The 9,813-nt window shown below is 53.5% G+C and overlaps 2 protein-coding genes across 2 annotated transcripts in view; one reads left to right on the plus strand and one right to left on the minus strand.

Annotated features, from left to right (window-relative positions):
• LOC117640558 (dachshund homolog 1) overlaps positions 1–5,783 on the plus strand; it is a 32,743-nt gene extending 26,960 nt beyond the window's left edge. Inside the window, exons 2-4 of the mRNA XM_034377100.1 lie at positions 3,352–3,651; positions 3,977–4,247; positions 4,320–5,783. Coding sequence (XP_034232991.1) covers positions 3,352–3,651; positions 3,977–4,247; positions 4,320–4,348 — 600 coding nt within the window. The 3' untranslated portion in view covers positions 4,349–5,783. The remainder of the gene's footprint in view (positions 1–3,351; positions 3,652–3,976; positions 4,248–4,319) is intronic.
• Positions 826–7,097, minus strand: LOC117640550 (nuclear migration protein nudC). The gene is made up of 7 exons (XM_034377088.1): positions 6,855–7,097; positions 6,555–6,632; positions 6,194–6,448; positions 5,922–6,113; positions 1,896–2,090; positions 1,615–1,817; positions 826–1,522 (listed from the first exon to the last, which is right to left on the minus strand). The coding sequence occupies exons 1-7, from the start codon at positions 6,930–6,932 to the stop codon at positions 1,471–1,473; spliced, it is 1,053 nt and encodes a 350-aa protein (XP_034232979.1). The 5' UTR covers positions 6,933–7,097; the 3' UTR covers positions 826–1,470.
• Positions 7,098–9,813: the final 2,716 nt, after the last annotated feature.

Consider the following 9,813-nt stretch of genomic DNA (forward strand, 5'->3'; position numbering starts at 1 on the left):
ATTATAACGCGGCGTACTTTGGGGGGAAACTTAGCAAAGCAAGGCGTTAATGGGGCGATAAAATCGAGTGGAAAAAACGTGGAAAAAGCAGCCGGGGTCGCACGTTATGCCGTGAGGTTTTAAAGGAAGCGACCTCGGGCCGAGGACGCGGACGACGCACGACGTGGCGCTGCACCGAACAACAAACTCATAACGCATCCAGCAGGTTGACTCCGGACGGTGTTTTCGGAGCTCTGTCTCTCTCGCACTCACGGGGCGCTCCGCAAGGGAGCGAGCGAGACGGAGTCACTCCGACTCCTCGGAAGCCTGCAGTTAGCGGCCCGGGCTGGATGCACTGCGATGTGCAGCCACACCGTGGGCATCCGGTTGCAGCAGGCTGCTTCCGAAGAGTCGTTACGTCGCTCTGTCTCTCTCGCACCCCTGCGGAACGCCCCGTGAGTGCGAGAGAGACAGAGCGCCGAAGGCACGGTTCGAAATCAGCGTGCAGACTCGCGGGCGCCCTGCTGCGATGTAGATCCCGGTGGCAGTAAGGTGTCTCCAATTCCGTGGTCGAAAAATGCAAGGCGATGAATCAGTCTTGAGTACCTTGAACCGGCTAAGTTTGCAAAGCCATCACCAGCACTTCCTACCCTGTTAGCGAGCCGTCTATCCTCCCGTTTAGAGGCATTCACTGATGAAAACTGTTTCAATCTTAGTTTGTAGCACATAGTATTATCAAAAAACTATCCACTGTTCATTTAGGGATCACATTCATTCGCCTGTCGAAATTATGTGCTATTATGTGCAAAGTCGTGGGGAAAAAAGGTGTGCAAATACAGTAAAAAATGTTAAGAAAAAAAAAGTATAATTTATTTAATTGAAAATTTACAAGAAAGCCTAGCTAGGGAAGATTTTCAATACCATATGAGCATTAAAATCACTTTATCACCGGGGTTCTTTATCTCTCAATGTCGATGTGCGCATTTTCAACCCCCATTTTAGAGGCATGCAGTTTTGCATTGCATCAAAAAAAAATTGTGTACATTTGTCAGTGCCCAAGCAGTGACGTTATTCCATCATCCCCCTCGAATAATAATAATAAACTTAAGTAAAGACAACAGGAGACGCGGTGCGGAGTTTGCAGGTCCTTGTGCAGAATGTCCTCCGACGGAAACAGTGGCGGCAATCACCGACGACAAGGCCTCGGCCGCCTCGACACTCGCACTGCAGTGCAGGTGCGCCGAGACCGAGAGGGTCCCAGAGGGTGCGACAATACCGGCTCAAATTGCCGCAACAATTGTCCAAGGCCGAGGCCGCGCTCGGCCTGCCTGGCCTGGCTGGCCGCACCCACAACGGTATCACAATGAAACATGACTAAAAGACGAGGAGGCGGACGACACGGGGTCTAGGGGGCGGGGCGGGGCGGGGCGGGGCGGGGCGCCGGGGCGTTTGCAGCTTTCCGGGGAATGTGGCTTCGAGACGAGGCGGCGCCTAGTTGAACTTGCACTTGGAGAAGTCCATTTCCGGGTGCTGCTCCATGAACCTGCCAACCAAACCGGGGGGTCGTGAGACACCTCTCCCTTTTCGGGGTGGCGAACTCGAGGCGCACGCCACTGCAAACGGGGTACTACTCACTTCCGGATCGTCTCCTGCTTCTTGGCCTCGTCGCTGGTGGGCAGCCCCATCTCGCGCTGCCGCTGGTCGTACATCATCTTCTCCACCAGGCCGCGCGTGTCGCCGTCCAGGTCGGACAGCTTGCTGGGCTCCGGGTTGATCTTGCGCGTCGAGATCTCCGCGTCCGTTGTCACCAGCTTGCTCCACCACTCCATCTTGTTGACCTGGAGGACGATTCGAAAACTCAGTTAACTTGTGACACGGCCATGTTGGTGCGCAAAATTGGCTGCTTTCGGCCGTACCTTCTCCAGGTTGATGATGACGGTGGTGTTGTCCTCCAGCAGCCAGGTGCTCTCCTCCAGCTTCACCTCGTGCGGCAGGTCGCCGTTGATGATGGGCGGGTGGCCCTTGAGGCCGACGGTGAGGTGCGTCTTGGCGATGGTCACCACCACGTCTCGGGACCGGATGGCGAACGGGGCCGACACGGGCACTCGAACCTGCGACACGACAAGAAAACAAAAGCGTCACGCTGCGATCCACAGAGCGCGCGAAAAACGGCGCGAAACGGTCGCCACGTCGCCGCCTGCATAGCGGAAGTTGCGACAGGCGGGCCGCGTTTTTTCCTTGGGGTTGTTTGCAATTAAACGGAATGGGCGGCGCGGGGGCGGCAAAGCGCGGCGCGACTCGTCAGCCAGACATGTTCCCGGAACCGGGCGGCTGATACCGCGAACCGCCAACGCGGCGAACGCCGAGGGCGCTGCGACGCTGCGTCACGCGCGCAAAGGTTCGTCACATGTCCGCGGCAGAACGCGCCGCGCCGCCGCGCACAGTGGGCCAGAAGACCGGTGGAGACGGACAAAACTCTTGACGCGTTTTGAGCTCCAGAGTCGCTAAATGGAACTCGAACCGAACGTGTGACCCCACCAATGGATTGCTCTCCGAACGAGGAGTCCATTGGTGGGGTCACACGTTCGGTTTGAGCCCTGTTTAGCGACTCTGGAGTTCAAAGCGCGCCTAGAGTTTTGTCCGCCTCCACCGGTCTTCTGGCCCACTGTGCCGCGCCACCGGGAAGGAAAAGTACGCATGGAGCCAGCCTATCCCAAACCTCCTTCCCGATCCGCATCGGCGCCAACCAGGGCGGGGCGGGGCGGGGCGGGGCGGGGCGGGGCGGGGCGGGGCGTGCCGGACGGGGCAGGCCAGACAGGCTGGCGCACCACGCCGACGATGCCGCACTGCAAGTCGCCCGGCTCGGCTGGAGCGGCTGGAGCCTGGAGACCCGCCAACCACTTGCGAAATACGGGGCACGCGCCGCAAAATGGTCCACGAGGTGGGAATTTGCACGCCCACACACGTGTGCACACCGAGCACAACGGCAATAAAGCAAAGCCGAGGAATTGGGCTGACTGGTGCTGGCGCGGCGGCCTGACTGGCGGCGGCGGGCGTGCCGGCGTGGCGTGGCGTGGCGTGGCGGGCCGGTCGGTGGATCCACGCACACCAGGCCGCCGCAGTGCGGTGTGCGGTGTACTAGTACGGTACGCGTGCACAATGCGTTACGGAACACGTGGACGCCCCAAGGTCACGGGTGCCCCACAGTGTCCCCGCGTAAGTGCGGATCAGACTGACTGGGGGCTTCCACGCCGCGCCATACCGTTGTCCCTCCAGGGGGCAACAGCAATGAGCCCGCGAAAAAACGCAAACAACGACACGGCGCAGCGGCGCAGCGAAGGCGGCTCTCCAATCTCGTGCTTCCTGTTGCAGATGGAGCACGCCGAGGACGCCCTAGGGCTGCCCCTCCCGCTCCCCCTGCCGCTGACGCTGCCCGGCCTGCAAGGCGGCCTGCAAGGCGCCCCCGGCGGCTGGCACATCCCCAGGCCTTCCCTCAGCGGCGGCTCCGGCTCCGGAGTGTCGGCCAGCGGCTCCAGTGGCTGCAGCGGTAGCGGCGGCGGCAGCGGCAAGGGGTGCAAGGGGTGCCACGGCAGGCACTCCACGTCCTCCCAGGGATCCAGCCACGGGTCCAGCTCCGCCAGCACCACCAGCAGCAGCAACAACAGCACGCAGGTAAGCGAGGCGAGACGCTGCAGCGGTGCCGTCTCCCCCCGCCCCTTTTCAGGCATGACTACTAGTCATAAGAACGCTCAAAATAAAAAAGTCCTTGTGCACTTGTTGTAAATTCAACCTCACGCTTCATGCATACCTGCCAATATTTTCAAAAAGCCTCTTTTTCCAATTCTTTCTTAGTTTTTTTTGAGCTTGGACTAAAAATTGCCTCACCACAAAAAGCTATCCCGAAATTCCCTCAATCTAACAGCACTAACCCAAGGGGGAAAAGTATGACTACGCTGTCTAAGGGTTCTAATAGTACTAAAACAAAACTGTGTTTCAGAGTGGATCATCAGGAGCTTTGCTCCTAACAGCTGCTAACCTTGCAGCACTACGCCTTGAATCAATGCACCCCAACGACAAACTTGGAAAGCCTTTAGACACAATGTCTGTGGCCTCGTCAACCCATTTCACAGTGGTCAACGGAATTACAAGACGTACGGAAAAGCCCTTGCCCAAGTGCTGCTGCAGGTCTCACCGCCTTACTGCACTTGTACTCTCTATGTCATGTATCATCTCCCTTGGAATCTTTGGAGCAGTGTTTTACATGGAAAGTAAGTATTCCTCAAAGTAGCTCTCCAGAAGATAGACATTTTCAAGTTTCAATTCATTCTCTTCTGTTGCAGTGCGAGCAAGAAGTCTTCAAGTAATGTAGAAACTTTCTGCTGCAAAGAGAAACATCAGCTCAAATCCCAGTGTTTAACTTGCATCAAAAATTAATTGCTAGGCAAAGGGTAAACCCTTCAACTCATCTTCAAATTGTGATCAAGACATGACATCTACATCACTAGTATTATGAAACATACTCCTTCCTTAAATACTCAAAGAACATATTCTAAGTTATATATTATGTTATTTATTGTCACTGAAAAAAGCTGAGCTGAATGTAGAAAACTTCAGCTTCAACTCTGTATAGTATATTACTGATTAGATTAAGTATATTCCTGAAATTTGATATGAAACGCACAGTTTCTAATTCTCCTTGCATCTTACCTTTGCAAAATTGTCAGTTCTAACTTTGCAAGGGTAAGCTGAAGAGAGAATGAAGAGAAAGAAAAAATATAAAAATGATACAAAGGCAATAAAAATAATAATTGTTTGTGTCATCCCAGTGATACTGGTCCAAAATTTAGAAAGAAAAAAATTGCAGTATGCACCAATAGAGCAAGACTAGATAAAGTCCTTTGATGATAGAAGACCGCTAACTAGTGAAGGTATTACCCAGACTAAACTTGCAAAACTTAATGAACATGTCAAACATAATTCAAACTTTTTGACCACAATTTTTTTTTTGGCTCAATTTCTTAATTTCTGCTATGCACTACATATCAAATGAATCCAAGGAAGTGATGATAAATAATAGAGTTTCGGAGGTTTTTTTTTCTTCAACTGTGATATGGAGGGAAGGAGGCTCTACTAACTGCTGTGCTGGATCAAGTGAAAATTCAGAATATTGTGATATAACCTTCAGAAACAAGTACACGATAGAGAAAACAGTGTGACAACTATTCAGAAAATGTTTGTACCTGTGTGTGTAAATTCAATCTAAGATGATGATTTACTGAGCCCCTTTGTCTCCTGATACCAGCCATTTAATTTGCTAGTGTGTGTTTTTAAGTAATGTGTGTGAGCTATTCAGACATGTGAGATTAAGGTCAATATTTAACAAAAGTAATTAAATTTTAAGAAAGGACTATGATCCATCCACTTCTGCTTCAAGAAAAAACAATAAGGAAAGAGGAGAAAGGCTGGAAAGGTTTCCAGACATTGAATTAGGAATTTTTTTTTAGCAGCATGCCATAATATGAGAATTGGAAGATTCCACATAAACAAAAAGTTGTAAAAGTTAGAATCTGGATAAATTAAATTAAACAAATAAATAGAAGACTTTTGTGTGATAGTTAAATAATAGTCGTGAGGAATAAAGAATTTATCACACATTCAGCCACATGCGCACACACACATGTTCACATGAAGCTGGTTATCTCAAAAGGAGAGCTCAGCTTCAGAAGTCAATATTATTTATCATGTATTCTAAATCTATATAATACTCTATGATACTTGTAATAAAGTGTTTTGAGTTGTGCTTATGTCTGAAGACTTGTTAGTATCCAATCAAAACACTACTAAAACAGAGTACTTCTACAATGTGACTTCTTGTCAAACAAAAATGACAAGGACTGCAAACAGAAAATCAAACAGCTGTCATACAGCTTCTGAACACTTACCTCTAATTCACTAAGAGTTTGTGTCCACCGATAATTAGGCAGGTCACATCCATTGCCGGCATTGGGTTTTAATTTCCCTTTCTCCTTGGGATCTTCTTCCTCTTCGTCATCCCCTTCTTTCTTCTGATCTCCATCAGCACCGGTTTCAACTGAAGTCTTGCTTGAAGTATTGCTTGGAGACGACTCCTTATTCTGGAGCCAAAACGACAAAAAATTAAGACAAATCCATGAACAATAGCTAATAGACCTTAAACTGAAATTTGAATACTCACATCTAATTCCTTCTGCAGCTTTTCTGCTTCTTCCTCTGTGAGTTCCATTACTTTAGGGACTGCTGCAGCAGAACTTGGTGAACTTGCTTTACCGCTAAAGAACTCCTGCCGTTTCTTCTCCTCAGCCTCTTCTTCTTTCCTTCGCTGTTCCTGGCGGCTCTTGCGTCGTGCTTCACTCTCTTCCCTCTCCTTCTTTTTCTTATCATCCGCAGCTCTCGCTTCAGATTCATGTGCACGGAATTTACCTAACAAAAGCTGAAAATGGATCAAGATGAATTAGAAAACAAGAACAAAATAAAAGTAAAGGTCTCACAAACCAGCTCTAAAAGTTGGTTTCCATCACCTAAGAACATTGATGTACCTTTTCAGCAGCACCCTTATCACCCCCGGTAAAGAAGTCTGTTTTCCGGGCAAGAAAGCTGAAGATGGTATCGAGCATCTGTAACCAAAAATTTCAAATTTTACCATTACACAATTGCATCATACAAAATATGACAAAGGAGTCCTATCATTTGGAGGTTATGAAGTAAGTATTTCAGATTGGCTTCAATAAAAATCAAAGAAGTGAAGGCTGCAATAGCACAAGTAGAAGCATGTCGGTTCTGCGTATCCACTCCATGCATGAAATAACAATTTAAAATAAGATTAAAACAAATATTACCTCGGGAACACCACCCTCATGCTGCTGAGCCATCGCCAGTAGCATAGAATCGAACTTTTCTGGATCGTTCGAAGGCATTTTGAACTACAATAATGGAACGCCACTAAACAGGCAAAAGGAGAAACAACGACTGACTCAGAAATCGCACAATTGCACGGAAATTCCCTCAAGAAAGTTCTGGAGACCGACACCGACAACACATGTACTGTTTGTGTGTGTGTGCGCCGTGTTTTGTTTTCGGTAAGCCCAGGAAATAGCTTCCGGGCAGAGATCACCACCAACTTCGAAAAATGATGAATCGCGACTGCAGGAGTTAACCGCTCCAAAGAGGTACATTCAAAAATAGATATCTGGACTTGAATTCCAAAAAACATATCTTAAAATGCGTAATTAGGCCAAAGAGACTTGAGGCACTGGTCGTGAGGTACGTCGTCCCGCGGCCAGAGCGCGCCTCTACGCCGTTGTCATGGATACCATGTAAACAACACGGCAACGCGCGGGACGATGGACGGTTTGAACGAAACGATCTCCCGGCCTCCACGACATCTCGGCTCGCGCCGAATCGAAGCCCCCAGGAAATCGAACCCCAGTACCACTGCGTCACCATGAGAATGAAGACATCGAAGTTCCGCGTCGCCGTCACTTGACTGTGGACCAAAATGTGCTGCCACCAGTCCGTGTCAGTAGGGCGTAAACAACTAATTTGCATAGTCTTCAGGGTTGCTTTCCACACCGTCAGGCCGACCTACAATCCCTAAACTGACACGAGGACGGAGTGCGCGATCACGTGGAAGCTCATTGAACTCGCGTTGCACGAGCGGAGACCTTCGGCTCTACGGGCGTTACGGGCGCAGCCGTGGTTGGGTTGCCTGCCGTCCAGGCGTTCCCGCCGTACGTTCCCGCCGTACGTGCCCGCAGTCAGGCGGTCCGGCTCGCGGCTCGCGGATGCTGTAGTGGGTGGGGCGGTGGGTGGCCGTCTGCGGGAAAAGGAGGGGAGGGGCGGCGCGGGGGTGGCGCCACGGGCGGCGGGACGCGCTGGCGCCGTGCGCATAGGCAACTCATCATGCTCCTGACAGTCTCCAGTCGCCGCACCGCAGCCCACTGCAGCAGGGACCGGCCCCGGACCGGCGGGGACAGCAGGGGAAGAGAAAAGAAGGGACGACCGTTGCCCCGTCAAAGCTTCCATTCCACGACGTGCTGCCGCTGCGGCGGCCCGGGCCCTGGCAGCGACTGGCAGCCAAGGGAAGGGCGGCCCCGCGGCCCCCAACTCCGCCGGTCGCTGGGCGGGGCGGGGCGGGGCGGGACGCTCGCGCCTCGCGCCATGATTGATTGAAGTTTGCCTCCACGTCACGGTGCCGAAATTCCCCTGGGGCCCGCAGCCCGCAGCGTGAGGTTGTTTGTGACCTGCGATGCAAAGTGGGCGTCATGGGCGGAACGCGAATCGCTTCCGACGGCCGGCCGAGCGGGGCGCGGGGGTGGAACTTTATTCATGGGGGCGGTTTTAATCGGCGCCCGCCACTGCAGACTGAGAGTCGTCTTTGTCGCTGTCTCTCTCGCACCTTTACGGGTCGTCACATGAATGCGTGAGAGACAGAAAACGACTCGGAATCTGTCCACCAGCTGGTGGCGGTACGGTGCGGCGTTGGCGGCGGTACCCGTGGTATACATAGTTTCGCTCTCCGCGCGGGACCGGACGGTAGGGCTTGCGGACGCCGCGGCGAACAGGACACCGACCCTGGCCACCCTGCGCGCCCTGCCGGCCCCGCCAGCCCACCGCCCGTCGCCTCGTACCGAGAGAAGCCCAATGTTGACTTGACACCTTCTGACAGCAATCCGATGAAGGGGAAAAATTACAGCTTAAGCGTGTCTGCCGGCAGAAGCAAGTGCTTCTTCACGCCCATGGCTCGCACCGTAAGTGAAACTGCAAATGTAAAACAAAGAAAAGAAAAGAGGGAAAAGTTTTTACAGTGTGCCGTGCTCTTTGACGCGGGCGTTATGTCGCTGTGAGCCCTCAAGTGAATCATAGTGTCGGTTGGTCCATTGGCCTGAGTGCTGCTGTCTGGGCCCGACCGGGTGATCGCCGCGGTGAGTGCGACACACACACACACACACACACACACACAGTGGGCGGCTGCGTCCGAACGCGCGCCGCCCTGCCGCCGTACCGACAGCGCAGCGGCAAGGCCGCGTCGACTCGGACGCAGCCCGGCCAGCTGACCAGTGACCGGCAGACCAGCTGCACGGCGACAGGATGAGTGACCAGGGCTGACCCCTCTACTCGGGCCCTCGGGCCCTCGGGCCGGGCCGCGACCCCTGCGACGCCCAGCCTGGCCCAGCTGATCTAGTCCAAGTGGAGCCTCAGTTGAACGCGGAGTGTCGTCTGAACGGAGGCAGTGGCTGCGGCGGAGCGCGAGTCCTGTGCTGCCGCCGTCCCGCCCGTCCCGCCCGCAGCGCTGCTTCTGAGTTCCGAACAGTACTCCGTCGCTCTGTCTCCGTCGCACCCATACGAGACGCCCTGCGAGTGTGAGCGAGACAGAGCGACGAGACCGATGTCCGGAGTCAGCCCGCAGCACCCGCAGCCGGACCAGCAAGCACTTAATCCCGGCGTGTCGCGCGTCCCGCCGAACTTTTGCTTCCGATCGGGGCTGTTTTTCTCCTGGCAGGCCCCGCCCTCGCCCTTGGCTGCCTTTATGGGGCTGAAGAAAGAGACAGGCCGGAGGGCGACACACAGTGCCTCACTCACACACGCACGCACACACAGTGGAGTTTCCAAAGTGATCGAGCGTGGGGCGGCCGTGGATGCGGAAGGGAGGATGCGACGGGTGGGGCGGGGGCAGCGCGCAGCATGGCGCAGCATGGCGCAGCCTAGGCCGGCGTGGCGCTGCGCACGCTGCGCACGCTGCGCAAGGCCCAGCCAGAGCCAGCCCGGCCAGCCTGCCCGGCCGGCTGGTGGGGAGCA

Source organism: Thrips palmi, unplaced genomic scaffold, assembly GCF_012932325.1.
Source record: "Thrips palmi isolate BJ-2018 unplaced genomic scaffold, TpBJ-2018v1 HiC_scaffold_1, whole genome shotgun sequence".
NCBI lineage: Eukaryota > Metazoa > Arthropoda > Insecta > Thysanoptera > Thripidae > Thrips > Thrips palmi.

Excerpts from the sequence above, each read along its gene's own strand:
- LOC117640550 (XM_034377088.1), bottom strand. The coding sequence starts at position 6,932 with ATGCCTTCGAACGATCCAGAAAAGTTCGATTCTATGCTACTGGCGATG. Across the intron at positions 6,633-6,854 it reads ATGAGGGTGGTGTTCCCGAG|ATGCTCGATACCATCTTCAG; the intron begins GTAATATTTGTT and ends TTTTGGTTACAG. Across the intron at positions 1,523-1,614 it reads AAGCAGGAGACGATCCGGAA|GTTCATGGAGCAGCACCCGG; the intron begins GTGAGTAGTACC and ends TTTGGTTGGCAG.